Raw genomic sequence first — 18,573 nt, forward strand, 5'->3', positions numbered from 1 at the left:
TCAGAATGTATTTAATAAAAAATGTGATATGATTACAGCACAACAAAGTCAAAGAAAACTAAAAAATTAAACAAAGAGTTTGATTCAAGCTACAAATATTATCAGTATAGCTAGAATTTCATTAGAAAAGCCAGATGATTTCACTTCTCAAGATACATGAATGATTTACTTATTGATGTTAATTTCATAAAGATAGTCCAGAATATCTCACAGCAAAACAATTCTGCAATATCTCTTGTTGGTTAGTTTTAAATGATAGGATGAATGCTTGTAGATCGTAGAGAAATAAATATTCTGGTTTGTGAAGCTAGTTTTACAAAGAAAAGTGATTGAAGTTTAATATAATGAAGAGAGCATACCTCAATTTCTTTATGTATTATACAAACATGTTAGTTAATTGAATAAAAAAAAAAAAAAAAAAAATAATTACAACAAATGGGGTTATGACGAATGAGACGCTCTTTATTCAGTACTGTAAAGTGAAACATAGTACAGTTGCAAGCTAGAAGTTAATGTTGTAGGCTACTGTTGTTCTGGCTAGGTGTTCTGTGTCTTTACCTGCAAATTTATTGTGTCCCCATCTCTTAATATTCATATGAGGGGTGGACAAATTGCACATTTTAAAGGTTTTTGATTCCGAAGCAAAACAAATAATGCAATACCCTTTTACTTTTTGAAGACTGAATATGTTTGAGACTGTTGTTAGGTGAATAAAACTACTAATTTACAAAAATTCAGAATTACTTATACACATTTTAAGGGCTTTTATGAGAATTATTTAGAATATATTTTTAGATAGAATTTTCAACATTTTGGTATTTTTTTTAATCGTGTCTGACAATTTCTAAAAGGGTATAGCCAATATGGTAAGTTTTCGAAAGTTTGAACTAGAATGTTAAAACTGCTAGCCTTTATGTTTTAAACTACAGTATCAGTAAAATATTTACAATATTTACAAATATTAATTTAGGCGTGCTTATGTTAACAATGCTATTGAAAAAATCTAGGAGGAATTTTACTCGAAAACTTTTGTCTGGACCACTCCTCACTTAATATCAAACTACTGAATTAGAAACATGTTTTGCAAGACTAGAGTCTTTAAAAACACATTTTGAAGTTTAGTGCTACAACCCATAGACTTCAAACTCTGGTGATGTTTAACAGTGTGAAATGCAGAGTTCTTTCTGCATCACGAGCAAAATTATTAAACTAAGAGTCATGTTTCCCGTCAAGAAACTGTCAATTCCAGAGGATGATGTAACTGTTTGAAGGTTGGAGTTGTTTTGTTGATTTTTTTAGACAAATTAAACTTTTCTTTTAACTCGACTGAAAACACACATCTTATTTTCATTAGTAGGGACTAGAAACTTTTAAGGCGAAGTAAGAGAATAATTTTAATGCAAGCTTGTCGTGTAGCGGTAGCGTAAAAGTAAGCAGGAAGCAGACAAGGAGCTAGCAGAGACAGTCAGTCAAGTCATGCTGGGTTAATTGTTACCAAGTCTTTAACATTAAACACAAAATTTAATCCAAAAAGAGGAAACAAAACTTCTACATAAGATATTATTACACTGACACAATATTTTTAATTAGTTTCCAGTAACATTCTCATTCTGGGAGTTAAAGCCACTATGCGTGCAGAAATAACTTTTAGTTTTTTTGTTGTTGAAAAAGTCAAAATCCCAGACATTTAAAGTTTTGCCAAATATACCCCCCCCCTGGAAGTTTTTTATTTACCCAAAAAGAGGGAAAAAAGGGGAAATAAGGACGTCTGGGATCCCTAGTAGAGTGGGACGGCTGAAAAAGGATGTAACAGGGAAAACCCTTATTGTATTAAGTAGATGTTTGGTAAAGCTTCCATGTACTAGAAAACTTAATAAAAAAAAAATTTAAAAAAAAATTAAGGGAATGTAATTAAACAACCTACCATATAATAATAATATTTACTAGTATTTATATTTTATATTCCTTAGATAACCTGTTTGTGACAACCACTTAAATACATAGGGTAATCTCGCTTCTCTCATTTGTTTTACTGTTTTACCTGACCTGATAAAAACTACTTCTAACTGTTATAGTGATTATTGTAGGCTATACAGAACTGAATTTATATTGAGGAAAATGCCGTACCAAACCGACGGTGGTAATACCGATGGCTAGAACCGTACCTTACAATTTTTTTTGGTGCACTGCAGAACTCTACCCAGAACACAGTAACACAAAGCTTAACAAAATTTATATTAATTATAATAGTAAAGACAAATTTTAATAAAAGAGCTTCTTAGTTTACAAACTGCTAAATATTTAACTTAACAGCTGGGATAATATTCATATCCGTTTAAGTCCTCAAAACACTTCTAGTCCAATCTCATCACATAATAAACAAACAAAATGCTTAGATGTAATTTTTAATGAAGGTGGTTAAAAATCATTGTTTATGATAATAAGCACTTATAAAACAACTTATCTATAATCAATTATGTTCTAACTATAAGGAAAAAAGATTATGTAACATCATCATTAAATTATTCTCACTGGTTAAAACAAGAAGAGTGAATAGATCACTTAACAACCTGTCTCGCTTTCTTGATCAGTAACCTTGAATGTGGATGAAAAATTCATTAATAAGTGTCTACTTATACAATCTCTTATAATACTGCTTGAGTTGCAGTCTTGGGTCTGCATGTTACTTGAAGGTAAGTTTCTTCTTGGTGTTTGGTGGTTTAAGGTCTATTCCCTTGTGCTCTGGAATGTGCAGGTTAAAGCACTTGCCTCCGTAAGAACAGCCCATTGTTCTCCAGTAGAAACACTCTTCTGTCTTGGGAGGTGGTCGGGGTTTCCCAGGACTTGGTTTCTCCACCACTGGTATCTTCTTAACAGACGCTGAAGGTCTTACAGATGTAGGAGCTTGTGTTCCCCAGTGTTTAAGAATTAGTTCCGGGTTTTCCCTAAAGCAAAGTGAAAATTTAAGAAAATACAAATATTTTACATTTTGATTCCTATAGTTTTGGTATTAGAATATGGGACATAGTCAGATAATATAGATATATTTTATGCTCTGTGTGGTAATTATTGAAAAGAATAGTTATTTGTGCAACTAGTGAGAAAAGTGAGCAATTGACTCACTCGAGAGAAATCCTTACTCACGAGCCGTTGGCGAGTGAGGAATGGTTTCTCGAGTGAGGCAATTGTACTTTGAGCTCGAGTTGCACATTATACTTTTCCTACAGTTACCATAAAACAAATAAATTGGTGAAGAAACATAACCTATTTTTACACAGACAGAAGTGAACTTTTAATATAACATTTAATGTGAAGTGACAAATACAACAGTACAACAGCTGACCAGCTGATTTACAGCCAGTGCTGCCAACGTATTTCGCGCGCATAACGTGCTCACTATTTCGAGCCTTCACGTTGCAAATCTGGGGCCCTATTTTTGAAATGGTTGACTGTTGAGTTGAGTGTCGAGTCATTCTATTTCCAATCGTTTCGTATTTTTGAAACGGTTGACGGTGGACTTATACAACCAAAACTACTCAACACCTATCGAGCTGTTGAGTGAAGGTTGAGTGCACTTTCTTCTTCCTCTCTTTCGGCAAAAAATTACTCTTTTTGAGACGACGCCATATTGTTTTGTTATTGCTTTAATTTACTAATTGCGATTTAGAGGTTATGTATTTGTTGTCAATGTATTAGCACCCAATTATGCGATTGTTTTCTGTAGATTAATCACATTTTAATTTTATTTACTGTGTCAATACTAGACTATTTAATCAAGGGTTTTATTCTTGTTGGAATGTTTGAAATAGACTAGGCATACTAATTGAACTTATTATAAGATAATTATTGTTATTAGACCTATGATTTAAGGTATTAAAGATTGTGGTAGAGAGAAACAATATCATAGTTTGTTTCAATACCATTCACCTAATAAAGGGATCAAATTAATTTAAGTTACGATATGCTTTCAGTGCAATGGCAAATAGCCGCTTTAACCTAAATAAAAAACAATTAAAAATAACATAAAACAAACCGATGAAGGAAACTAAAATAAGGTGATGTGTTCCAAAATAGAGACGAAGAAAGCAAATAATAATGTATTTAGGATGAGTGTAGGACCTAAAGTAAAGTGCAGCCTATGCCTAAACTTATAATTAGCTACACCCTAAAACAAACATCCATAGTAAATTTTATTTTTTATACTTAAGTTTATTACTTTATTTAGTTTACTTTAGTTTATTACTTAAGTTAAGGTACTTTGCAATCACTAAGATTAAGCAAGACATAACCTCAATCTCAATCTCTCAAGAACGGAGTTGACAGTTTACCTCAGTGTCTCGAAATATGGCAGATTGAGATTAGCTGCCAGATTTTAGAGTAAGAAGAGGTTAAATTGAAGTCCACAAGAACTCTGCATTGTGATTGGTTCAAAATGACGTCATCTGAATTTTTGACGGTCGTATGCTCTACATTTCCACCACGAGTCTCTCAACTAGCGATTCCCAACTCGCTTCCCAACTGTTGGGTTTCAAAAATACCAAATCATGTTGTTGGTTGAGTTGAGTGCTGACGATTGACTCAACAGTCAACCATTTCAAAAATAGGGCCCCCGGAGTGAGACAAAGTAATTAGATTGAGACAATGTTAACATTGTCTCACTGATGAGCGAATTGGCCACTTTGCTTTCTCAAATCAGTGAGAGAACATGTACATTGTTTGGTAACTGTAGGAAAAAGTTTAATTTAACAATTTCTATAATTACTTGGCATTACCACTGGCCAGTAGCCACAATAATAAACATTTCAGTGCAACTCAACTATGACCTTAACCTTAGACAGTGGATCCTCAATAACAAGTGGCTCTTGATTGCAAGAGTTATTTTTATAAACCCTTGATTTTTTATATTACCCTTAATTACATTTCATTGCAAACCTTAATAACAAATCTTGATGATCTCCATGAGAGACTTGTTATCGAGGTTCTACTTTGCAACATCTTTCTGAGAGCTGGTGGCATTTTTGAAAAAAAAAAAAGTTTTTCATTTGATTTTACTTTATTAACTGCAAATTTATTTATTCGATATGTATGTTTCAATAACTTTTATCATGGGATGTTTGTTTCATTACTAATATTAGTTAAGGCGCATTAAAACTAATTGAAACAACTTCACATGAGAAGTTCTGTACTTACAATGTAGGTATCATCATTCTGACGACTTTGATGGGATATTTAACAATGAGTGGCATTGTACTTAGAAACCATCTTGATGACTGCAGCGCTTCCATAGCCTGTCCTGCCGCAGAAGCTTCTTCATAGTTTACAAAAGCAAAGCAACTCGGTTTAGTTGTGAGCTTTATACTCTTTATATCACCGAATCTGAAAAATTTAATGATTGCAGCATTCGTTATATCACCGAATCTAAAAAATGTAATGATTGCAGAATTCAGGGCATTATAAATATTAGAATAAAAATCTTACTAAAACATACATAACGTTTAATGCTTTCAAAGGGATTTTTTTTTTAAACAGGTTACACATATTATTAATATGAACTATTGAAAAAAATCTCCTTTTCTTCTCCCCTTCGATGAAATCTTGTAAACAAGATGGCCCCTAATATTCAACGGTAAAATTCATCTATAATTCATATATATTTTTAACTTAATTTAGAGGTTAATGTTAAATGGCACTTTTTTAATAACTAACCAGATATCCTTAGAAGGGTTGCAGCTTATCCTCATCAAGAATTTGTATTGATTAAAAACATTGTTGTTTCTAGTTTAGAGCAATTATTCTTGTAACTTATTGAATAACTTGGTGTATCATCGTTTACAGTTTTTTATATTTTAAGTTTTCAAATAAAAATAAAACGACAGGGTTTGATTATTCTTCTTGTAATATTACATTTTATGAGTAGTAATACCATAGACTAAGCAACACAAGTAGACTTCTCATCCCATTGTAAATTTTGAAGCTTGTTTTTCGTGTCTAGTTCATGTACGTCGATACTGATCGCTAGTGTAGACAAAATTTTGTTTCTATTATTTTAGTGTGTTTTTAATGATTTGTGCTTTACTATTGTTTATATAACTAGAAGACCTGTTATTGTTTATGATTAGATTGTTTTATTTGGTTAAACAAGGTTTTAAATTACTAAAATAACAAGAAACAAATTGTAAACAAAATACGACCCCTACAGTGCGACGTACAGAACTAACAATAAAATTGGCTTCAGCTGTTCCATTAGGATGACAAATCCACTAAGGGAGTATGTTTTATCTATGGTAATAGATCTAAATCAATAAATTAGGTTCATTTAAATGTTAGTTTACTTTATTTAGTGTTTAATTTTATTATTTGTATCCATGTTAGTAATCAATGCCAATAGTTTTTAGCAGTCGTAGGTTTACAAACTTTTTTCCAATATAAAGTGAATTAGGTGAAATTATTTCTCATTGAAACTGATAAGATCCTCGTGCTCATTTAAGCGGCCCACACACTACACGTACATGGCATGCCGTGCCAGAAATAGACAAATCGTGCAAAGTTTGTGGGGAACACTGTGCAAGCACCGCAATCATTGGCATGGTTCGGTGGAGATCAACGAGTTTAATTTTTGGTGCGCTGTGCCAATGCCCGCCATGCTGATTTGCTAGTGTGTAGGCAGTCCCGTGTCACGTGCTAGTAGTTCAACAACTTTAGTTGTTCTGAGCTCTGAATAACCGAGACTATCAACACTGAGGCTATCCTAATTACTATCGACTCCTGGAAAATCCCAGCAACCTGACTCATGCGATTCCTGGAACTTTGTCGATTGTTAAGGTGGTGGAATTTCCTGCATTACCATACGTGTTTTCGCCTGCAGGAAATGAACTGTTTTATGCCAAACTTTCAACTTTGATAGCTGTACAACTTCTCAAATTAAGCATAAAAAAAAAAAAAATGCTAAAACCTTGGATGAATGCTGGTTTGCTCAAGGCTTTTACTGTTAGAGATAAATTATACAAGTTACACAAAAGAAATCCATCCCCAAAAAATAGAGATAAATTTGTTAGTTATCAGAACAAAATAAGAGATTGGATTAAGGCCTCTTGCCCACTATACGATTTTGGTCGTACGACACTGTGTCGTAGGATATTTTTATCGTATGTGTGGTCCTCGCCCACTATACGACACTTTATCGGATAAATGACCAGTTGCTCGGTAGCCGAGGAGGAGTGAGTGTGTTGCGCAATATCTTAACAGTGGTTTTTGTATCAAACAATGAATCCGTTACGTGTTGTTGCTATGTGGCTGCTATGGCGCAGAATTAAGCGTCGTATGATTAAGCGGAAGTATTGGATTCACCCTATTAATCAAAGTAGGGAACACACAGGATCATTTCAAACTCTTTTTGATGACTTCGGCGTGATGATAACAAATTTTCAACTACTTCAAAATATATGCTGCGTCCTTTGATGAATTACAATAAAAGTTACAATTGCTTAACAAAATACTAAACTGAGGAACTGTATCACTTCTAAAGAAAGGCTAGCTATTACGGTGAGGTTAGTAAGATTATATTGTATATTTGATACGTTTCGTTGGAAGTGGTCAATGTGGGGCTACATCATTAAAAAAGTAATTATCTTTCATGTGTGAATTATTTCTTAAGTTAATGTAGGTTAATGTTAAGTTAATGTTCCTATTTAAAGACGTTTTAAAATTATACGAGTCCGTGCCATTTAACAAGTTTTTAACTTTACCAATGTTTGTTATATAACTTTCATAGGTTTTGGGATAGTCTTGGTCAAAGGTTTGTATGTTCGAACATGTTTTGTATTGTTTTTAAATATTAATGCTATTTGTCACTATCACTCAGAAGTCAAAACAAACGCATGTGAAGTGAACGGCGAGAAGGCTCAGCGCGAACTAGGACTAGGAGGACTTGGGGAGAACACACGACATCTGACAAAAAAGGGAGCGTTGCACGACGTCCAATAATATTTTTTCAGTGCCACGACGTCCAAAACATCATTTTTGAGTTGTTGCACGACGTCCAAGTACCACGACGTCCAAAAGTACAGTAACTGCCAAAAATATAGTCTTTCTACAAGCTTTGGACGTCGTGAAACAGCGCACTGTAGAATTGTAAAAAAGTATCATTTGCACCACGTCCAAAGCCTCTGCCAGTTGCACGACGTCCAATCAATATTTGACTGTTGCACGACGTCCAAGTGCCAAGACGTCCAAAGTGCCTGCACACTGTGAACACTGTTTGCCGACCTCAGTGCATACAGTTCACATTGTTTAAGGCAACTAACATTTAATTATTGAAGGCAACTAGGCCTAGTCAACTGTTTGAAAGTTGTCAACCGCTTCGTCTTCGATTAATGTTTAAATTATTCAATATTCAATGGTTCTAATTGAACTAATTATTGCATTAACTTAAATTTTTTATATGTAAAATAAATACTATGTCACCGTAAAATATAATGATGTAGTATTTCTGTTGTTATAATTGCATAATTTATTTCTACAAAATAGAGCTATGTCATAGAAACGAGATAAATAAATGACTACACTATTCACTATACTGTATGACTAGCTGTTTGCCCGTTCTACGTACGGGAATCTTGTAGTAAGTTAAAACCTTATATTCAGAACAGGAGTTGGTTTGCATATTTAGTGTGCATTTTAGCGAATTTCCCTATAGGGAAGTAGCTATTACCGTAGGTGGCACGGTAAGACCTAGACCCGGGACCGATTTACTTTTTCATTTTGATGTCCCCAGAGGCCAAAAACACCATTCGTTCAAATTTTTATATATGTATATATATATATATATATATATATATATAGACTTATATATATATATATATATATATACGTCCGTGAACGCGATAACTTGAGTAATTTTTGTCCGATTTTGATGAAATTTGGTTTAAAGGTGTAAAGCAGGATAAACTTGAATGAGTTCGCGAACCAGCACGATCGGACCATGGGAACGGGGCTTTACGGGGGGTTTTATAGGGTAAAAATTGGTTTTTCTCACTTTTGACCCTCAAAACACAAAATTTCCCGATTTCTCTTTAGACCTTTTTAAAGAGCTTAAAAAAACAAATAATTTAGTATATAAAAGTATTTTTGTTCGATTATTAGTAACGGAGAAAATTAAAAAAATTGTAAATTTAAAATTCCCATGTTATTCTTATGGAGAATATTGTCAAATGTTGTAGTTTGCTTGTTTATGGATATATTTTGATCAAACTTGGCAAATTTATTTATTTTGTACTAAGCTATCAATATTTTACTCAAAAACACACTTTATTAGTTTCCTTGTAGCAGCAAACCTAGGTACTCGTTAAACCTAATGTTATTAAAATATATTTCACTGAAAATCAATTCAGACAAATGGAAATTCGCTTAGTCGGCAGGTTTGCTGCGGCGGGGGTATTTCCAGATATGATGGCAAAACTATAACTGTTTAGGAATACATATAAACCTTCTCAAATACAATATCTGACAGTTTCAAAGCCAAAACAAATGCTTCGCAATTAAATGTCACCCAATCGTGTTAGTCCATACTTTATATCTAACGATGAAAGGAATTGCTTTACAGTATAGATCTATGAGGCATAGCCCTAAGGTAGGCCTGTAATTGAAAGTTACTTTTCACACTGGTTAAAAGTAGTTAAAACACTACCTCAACCTCACTACTGCACACTTTATTCGGGTTGAAATTTGTATTAACAATGGTGCTATTGTCTTTTCCACGAAAAATAAGGACACTAATGCATTACCAATAGACATACACACACAAATACAGAATTGAGTCCACACAACATTTTGGAGTCCAGACAGAAAACGCTAAAAATTATACAGTAAGACGTCAATTAAATTTAATAAGCAATAAGGTGCAGTGTTTATAAATAAATAGTGAAAATAGTGATGTGTTTGTATGTAAAAATTATTCTTTTCCTACTGTTCTGTTTTGCTACTTTTCCTTAGAACTAGTGGTAGCAGTACCGGTACCAAAAACCAACGTTTACATTTGAGAAAAGAACTGTAGTACTTACGACTAATTCAAACTGTCCTTCTAATCAAACTTTATTATAGGTGTTAATCAGTTGGCAATTATATAAATAAATAAATACACACAGACCACAAAACATGTAACATGTAACGTAAACAACGTAAAGCTTTGAAAACTCACTATGGTTTGCTAAAAAAAAAAAACTTTCACTTGATGTGGTGCTGTAGTACCGGTACCGAAGTTATTAATCTCATTTGGTTTTATTTATTTATTTTTATTTTTTTTTTCGAAAATCAATGTTATTTCCTATTAATAGCATTATTTGTAAGCAGCTTTTAATGTTAACATATTAATGACAGTTTGAAGAAACCACCTTTATCCAAACAAAGGTTTCTTAAGATTACGTAATCTCTAAACGATAATCGGTACATATATCTAGCAAACATTCGGAGGAAATGTGACAAAAAACGCACAAATCTGGGGTTTTGTACGTTTGTAGTTTTATTTCCTAAGTAGGAAAAGTACCGATATCGTTGTCGAAATGTAAGTAAGTAGAAACCAAAAGTGACACATTGGAAAAGCGAGTTTAGCTACATCTGTTAAGTTAAACCTCTGTTACGGTACGATCACAGCGAAATCAGAAAGATCTTCCAAGATCGCAGCAACATCCACGATCACTCACTGCAGTCGTGATTTTTTACTTTGCACTTTACACAACTGTCCTTGAAGCGCCGTCAATGAGTGGAAACCTTTGTAAGCTACGGTATTGGTGACGATGATTAAAAAAATGTAAGTTTCCTTGCACTAATACAACACTGATTCACGGTATTTTCCCCGGTTATCAAAACTCAAGAACAATCGTTGCACTTGCGATTAATTAAACCGGTTAAGTAAGGCACAACGATTTTAATCTCACTTGGTTTGGATGTGCTGACAAAACTTGATCGGAAATGGTTGCGGTATTTGTAAACAACTTTTAACGTAAACACATCGGTGACAGCTATAAGTGAGAACTAATCCAACAGCTGATCGTTATTTCATAAAATGTAATGTAATAGTAAACATTGGGAGAAAATTTGACAAAAATCGAACAAAATTGGGTTTTTGGTGGTTCGTTATTTTGTTTTCGAAGCAGCGAGGCCATGTTTTTATAGCCAAAGACACTCTCACCAATCCAGTAAATACAGAAAGATGATTAAAACCTTGATTGGTACTCTAGTTTTCTAGGAGTAGGCCGCGTAAAATGACATTTTGGCGTTACAGACGGAGTCACAGAACGGACAGACAAACAGACAGAAATTGAGATAAGACTCGTTTCGGCTTTCTTAGGCTATGAAACGTAAAAATAACCAAAAACCGCATGATTCTAAGCAATGTACAGACAAAACTATAATTTTATTATATAGATTAATACAATAAATTAATCACTAGCCCAAAAGTAAATATGGTAGGTTTAATGTGAGTAGTGGTAGAATTTTAAGTACTGCAGTAGAATAGAATTGCCGTACTATATCAATTGGTAGCGAATTTACTCGCAAGATAAAATGTATACACAGTTTTATAACAGCTGTAAGACTTCCCATTTAAGTACCGGTATCATTGAAATTGCATAACTTCCATTGAACAGAAATGAGATAAGTAGATATTGATACACAGATATATGAATGTTCATACACTTATAATATGACGAATTCAAAAAAGGTTTATCTGTCAAATGTGCTAAATATTATGTGAACTATCACTTATCAACTTTTTAAGCTATAATGGTGTTACTACAATGGTTAAAATTGTTTCCTGTGAAACATGTATTTTTTAAACTAAAAGAAGGTTTTCTTTTAGTACAAACCTTGCTCTATTAGTGTATACGAAAAATAATTTCACTATTTTATGAGATCAATGTTTGACAACAAAATGGTTGAAGCAGATATTCAGAGAGTGTCTCCAGCTGATGCAGTAATAAAAACGTATTTTAGCCATAGCACAGGCAATATATAATACTATAATAATCTATCTATCTATCTATACTATTATAAAGAAGAGGTGGTGTCTGTGTGTATGTGTGTCTGTGTGTTTGTATGAGATAATCTCAAAAAGTACTGAACCGACTGGGCTCAAATTGCACGCAAATGAAGCTACAGCTCCGAGGATATATATTATACAACTATTCCCTCTTCGTTATTGTCCTAGGGCTCTGCCCTGTGGGCTTTCAAAAATTTTGGGTGAGAGATTTTAAAATATTGATTGATGGTATCCATGGTAACAAGAGCAAACCTACAAAATTTAATTTTTTTTAACAAGTATTTATTTACAATCTATTCTATACTAGAACAATAAGTAAATTTCATGACCATTTTAACATGGGTTAGATACACTCCATCAAGTGCACTAACATACAAAAAAATTTAAAAAATTGAACTAAAAACGATTTGGAAGGTCTATTGGATTAACTCTTTTGAGCCTATAGCCCAGTCAATAAATGTTTTTTATCGCAACTAAATGGTGGAAAGCTGGATTTTTTATATGTGGTAGAACCAGATGAGAGGTGTATTTTCCCAAAAGTCCCCACTTCTACCCCTTGAGCTTTCCCCCCCGGCCCCCTCCAAACATAGAAATTGCAATGATTTACTTAATTGATTATAATTCGAATGTTATGTAAGCTATCGAGCTGCAATTTGTTTTGTTTTATTTCTGATTAGTTTTCCTACAACTTTTGTATTTATAACATTTTTCTAAAACCAATACTTAGGGAGATATAAAATTTAAACTTCGTTAAAAGCTTTGTTTCAGAGTGCAAAATCTTGTTTTTCTCTATGTATACTTTTAAATATAAATAATACGCAAATATGGTTCAAACAAAAGTTTTAGTACGTTTTTCAAGGTTTACAAATATATTATTGGTTAGTCATCTAGGTGACCGGGTGATGAGCTGAGCGTCGGCAAAGTCATCGCATCTAGCCCAGCCAATAAACGCACCAACTGCCTTTTTTCGTAGCTAAATAGTGGAAAGCTGAGATTGTTATATGTAATGGAACGACTTAAGATGTGTATTTTCTAAAAGTTCCTGATTCTCTCCCCCCCAACCACCCCTCTCAACCCCCCCTCAAAACCTGGAAATTACAGTCGCTCACTGTACTGGATATAATTCAAATTCTACGCATGCCATCGTAGTGTAATTTGGTTTGTATTTTTTATAATTAGTTTATCTACAACTGTTGTACTAAAGATTTTCTTATAAAACTATATCCACAGAGATATAATGATTATTTTTTTTTTAATAATGTTTATGTTTATGAGTACACAATTTTGTTTTACCCTCTATAAATTTTTTTCCAAATAAAATACGCAAAATTTTACAAACAAAAATTTTAGTATGTTTCTTAAGCTTTATAAATATATATTTGATTAGTCATCAGCATCCGCGCAGCCCCGCCCGTCAATACATAGCCTAATAAGGACCGGCACCGGTAAGTTCTCAACTGTTTTATATAAATCCTAAGACTTCCTAATTTGTAGCCTACATTACTACCAAAACAATCTGTTTCAAAGCTAAACCGTGACTAAATGAATCACCTCACGGTCAGTAAAAATGTTTCGTCGACTCACTAATCCTTGATACAAAACTGCGTCCTATCGTTGATATGTCCCTCTCTTCACGCTTCCCGCTAGCAAATAAAATATGGCTGCTCTGCCATGAGTTGTAAGCCTGTGTTTAAATAATATCACGAACAACGTAGAAAACTGTCGGTAGTATTTATAAGCCATTTTTAATCATGGTAAGGAACACAAATTAAAACCAGTCAATGTTAAAACTAACTTTTTTATTAAGTCTATATAGAGGAGATTTTAAAACACTTGATAAGCGCCTTCATCTTTATTAGCGATGTTAAACGTTTGCATAATATCTACCAAAAACCAATAAAGAACTATTATGCTGACTAATTTTTTAGATAACATGAAAACAATAAAATATTAGAGAACAGAACCTCACCAAGATTCACAGTATAGAGTCTCTAAAAATGATTGATCTGGACCACGTATTAGTGCCGTAAAGCAGATTCGTAATACATTGCTGCCAATTTTTACGAAAAAAACCTCAATTTGATTGACACATCTACACAATATGTTAAGAAATTTGAATAATCTGCCTGTATGTATCCCGTAAATAGTCTTGCCTGCATGTATGGGGACACAAATAGTTTTTTACTTACTTATTTATAAATTTTGGATATATGCCTTATTACATTAATTAATTGGAAAGTAAATAAAAGAAAATACGTCTAATAGTCTAACACATAAATTATAAATTTACACTTATAATGTTACAGACAATACTGTAAATATACATAAAAGATGGTAAGTGGTCGTCGATTTCGATTCGACACTCCAATCATCCTCAGACCCATAGGCGAATTGGATCATCTCATCATTGGGTTCAGTATGTTTCTTACCCAGCTTCATGCAATGTAATATACAGGGTGTCCCGGAACTCTCTACCAATATTTTAGGGCATTGTTCCTGGGTAAGAAACATATCTAAATATCATATTTAAATTGTCCGGAAGTCCTTAGTTACTCAGATAGCCGCCATTTTGTTTTTTTCACTTATTAATTTTTTTCTGAAAATTTGTTAAACATACTAATTTGAAACTTTGCACAAACATTTATGACAACTAGACAAAACTACAAAAATATTATGACGATTTTTCAAATTCATAAAACAAAATGGCGGCTGTTTAAAATTTTGTTTCTTAAATTACTCGAAAACCGTTGATTTTACAAAAATTTTACAAGGATAACTTTTTTAAGGCAATTTTATTAACAATCGATCGACACCTTAATCTTTAAGATCGGACGAGTATTAACTGAGATATGGTAGTTTTAGTGATACGTGACCGCTTTCAGCATGCGCTGCAACTAATATCCGGCGGTCACTTATCACTAAAACTACCATATCTCAGTTAATACTCGTCCGATCTTAAAGATTAAGGTGTCGATCGATTGTTAATAAAATTGCCTTAAAAAAGTTATTCTTGTAAAATTTTTGTAAAATCAACGGTTTTCGAGTAATTTAAGAAACAAAATTTCAAACAGCCGCCATTTTGTTTTATGAATTTGAAAAATCGTCATAATTTTTTTGTAGCTTTGTATAGTTGTCATAAATGTTTGTGCAAAGTTTCAACTTCGTATGTTTAACCAATTTTCAGAAAAAAATTAATAAGTAAAAAAAACAAAATGGTGGCTATCTGAGTATCTAAGGACTTCCGGACAATTTAAATATGATATTTAGATATGTTTCTTACCCATGAACAATGCCCTAAAATATTGGTAGAGAGTTCCGGGACACCCTGTATGTATCCATGTATATTATTGTCAATAAGTTTAGCCATTGACAGAAATTATTGAATAAATTATTATTTTAAATTATAAACGAGTTAAAACCAACAATAAATTTAAGCAATGTACAAATGATTAGGTTTCATCTAATTAGTATTTTTTTCAGTTTACTATTTAGATCTTTACTGACCGCGAGGCGCAGTTAGTATAAATCTTGTGGGGAACAAAGCGAGTCCCATTGGTGGTAGATAATGGAAAGCACATTGTAACGTAAGGAAAAGCAAAGAGTATGTTTATAGTGATTTTTAAAGTGTTTATTAGGCCTAGTGTTCCATACCTCAATCTATCAAACTTTCGTTGGTCAAATATGAAGACATCAAGTATTAAAAGTATTGCAAGTATAACAAGTAAGTAGGTAGAGATTAATTTACCTGAACCAAAACTGGTTATAAAAAAATTATTGGGTTCCATCTAAATAATAATTGTTTTTACTGTTAACGGTTAAGCTTGGATACAGATTGTTTTGGTAGTGAACTAAAAAGTACAAGGCCATAGCATTTGTAATAAACCTTTGAGAACTTTAGCGATGTCGGTGCCTATGACGCGACGCATCGACGGGCGGTGCTGCGCTGCGCGGAAGCCTGCACCCGGTGTCTTTGCCGACAATGCCGACGCCCCACACTACATCAGTTTTTTTCAGATGACTAATCAAATATATATTTATAAAGCTTAAGAAACATACTAAAGTTTTTGTTTGAAACATTTTGCGTATTTTATTTGGGAAAAAATATATAGAGGGTAAAACAAAATTGTGTACTCTTAAACATGAACATTGTAAAACAAAGTTTAAATGTTTTATCTCTGTGGATATAGTTTTATAAGAAAATCTTTAGTACAACAGTTGTAGATAAACTAATTATAAAAAATACAAACCAAATTACACTACGATGGCATGCGTAGAATTTGAATTATATCCAGTACAGTGAGCGACTGTAATTTCCAGGTTTTGAGGGGGGGTTGGGAGGGGGGTTGGGGGGGGAGAATCGGGAACTTTTAGAAAATACACGTCTTAAGTGGTTCCATCACATATAACAATCTCAGCTTTCCACTATTTAGCTACGAAAAAAGGCAGTTGGTGCGTTTATTGGCTGGGCTAGATGCGCTCACTTTGCCGACGCTCAGCTCATCACCCGGTCACCTAGATGACTAACCAATAATATATTTGTAAACCTTGAAAAACGTACTAAAACTTTTGTTTGAACCATATTTGCGTATTATTTATATTTAAAAGTATACATAGAGAAAAACAAGATTTTGCACTCTGAAACAAAGCTTTTAACGAAGTTTAAATTTTATATCTCCCTAAGTATTGGTTTTAGAAAAATGTTATGAATATAAAAGTTGTAGGAAAACTAATCAGAAATAAAACAAAACAAATTGCAGCTCGATAGCTTTCATAACATTCGAAATATGATCAACTAAGTAAATCACTGCAATTTCTATGTTTGGAGGGGTGGTGGGGGGGAAAGCTCAAGGGGTAGAAGTGGGGACTTTTGGGAAAATACACCTCTCATGTGGTTCTATTACATATAAAAAATCCAGCTTTCCACCATTTAGTTGCGAAAAAGGGTGTTTTATTGCATTCATTGACTGGGCTACTATATGTAGCTTCACTATTATCGAGGAGGTTAACTGCCAGGAAATTTGGATGGATTTCTAATTTTCTTTGATATTTTTCACTTCGTTTTTTTATTTCTTCTCTAACATAGGGTAATTTTGTATCTTGATGAATAACTTTATTTGTGACAAACCAAGGTGCTTGTAAAATCTTTCTTAGTGTTTTAGATTGAAATCGTTGAACTATTTCTATGTTCGAGTTTGAAGTGGTTCCCCAGAGTTGGATACCGTAGATCCGAATAGGTTTCAATATAATTTTGAATTTTGACCAATAAGCCAATTTAGTTTGTTTGTTTTTAAATTTAAATGAAGTCGTTTGTTCTAAATGTGTGAATGCCATGTAAGCCGTCTGTCGAGATGCGTACCAAGGTACTTAACTTCGTTGGATTGTGGAAGCATTACATTATTCAATGTTACTGGGGGGCAAGTTCTTGTAGACATAGTAAATGTAACTCGAACGGATTTTGTTTCATTTACTTTAATTTTCCAATTCTGTAGCCACTGAGACAAATCGTCTAATGCAGCCGAAAGGTTTGATGATGCTAGAATAGGATCCTGATTTGATGACAAAAAAGCAGTGTCGTCTGCAAATGTTGCAACTGTAATACCCTGAGTACTTGGAAGGTCATACGTGAACAAAATATACAAAATAGGTCCAAGAACACTGCCTTGTGGTACACCTGATTCAATTTCATGCACATCTGTAACTACATCTTGATATTTAATTTGAAAAAAGCGTTTGACAAATACGATTTCAACACTCCATAGTGTGTATGGGGCAGCAAAGTTTTAATTTTGAACAATAGTACTGTGTGCCAGACTTTATCAAACGCCTGGGCTACGTCCAAAAAGCAGATGAACAAAAACGTTTATTTTCAAGATCTTTTTTGATTACATTCACTATTCTATGCACTTGCTCAATGGTGTAATGCTTTCGGCGGAATCCAAACTGATGGGAAGGCAACAATTCTTTTTCGTCAATTATAATTTGGAGATATAGGCCGATACGAGGATGCTTGATTTAAAGGTTTACCAGGTTTCGGAATAACAACAATTTGTGAAACCTTCCACTGTATTGGGAAGTATTCGAGGCATAAAACTGCATTGAAAAGTACTGTAAAGAATACTATTCCTTTTCTAGGCAGCTCATTCAACACTTTACCTGTTATCAGATCATAACCGGGGGCTTTTTTGCCGTTTAAATCGTCTTTTATTACTTTAGCTACTTCGGATGGTGTAAACAATTTGATCAGTAAATCAAGTTGATTTGGTGAATCGAGGAATTCCAAAATTTCTTGTTCAACGTTTGAATTTATATTATATGGTTTGAACACTTCTTTGAAGTATGAAGCAAAGACATCTGCTTTCTCTATGTTGTTTTTGGCCCAAGAACCGTCTTCTTTTAGAATAGGTGGAATGCAAATTTGTGGACGTTTTAAGTTTTTTGTAACTTTCCAAAGGGAGTAGTCACTAGCTTCAGATGGAGAAAGGTTTGATGTGAAATCTTGAAATCGGTCATTGTTTAATTTAAACAGTAACCTTTTTAGT

At 33.3% G+C, this 18,573-nt stretch overlaps 1 protein-coding gene across 2 annotated transcripts in view; it reads right to left on the reverse strand.

Annotated features, from left to right (window-relative positions):
• LOC128984907 (uncharacterized) overlaps positions 1-18,573 on the reverse strand; it is a 109,909-nt gene continuing 91,336 nt past the window's right edge. For both annotated transcript variants that reach the window (XM_054404288.1, XM_054404280.1), the window contains 2 exons: positions 5,191-5,376; positions 1-2,945 (listed from right to left, as the gene is read on the reverse strand). In XM_054404288.1, coding sequence (XP_054260263.1) covers positions 2,684-2,945; positions 5,191-5,376 — 448 coding nt within the window. In that variant the 3' untranslated portion in view covers positions 1-2,683. The remainder of the gene's footprint in view (positions 2,946-5,190; positions 5,377-18,573) is intronic.

The sequence above is a fragment of the Macrosteles quadrilineatus genome, unplaced genomic scaffold (genome assembly GCF_028750875.1).
Source record: "Macrosteles quadrilineatus isolate MER2022 unplaced genomic scaffold, UCM_ALF_1.0 Scaffold_1__1_contigs__length_201487025, whole genome shotgun sequence".
In the NCBI taxonomy this organism is placed as follows: Eukaryota; Metazoa; Arthropoda; class Insecta; order Hemiptera; family Cicadellidae; genus Macrosteles; species Macrosteles quadrilineatus.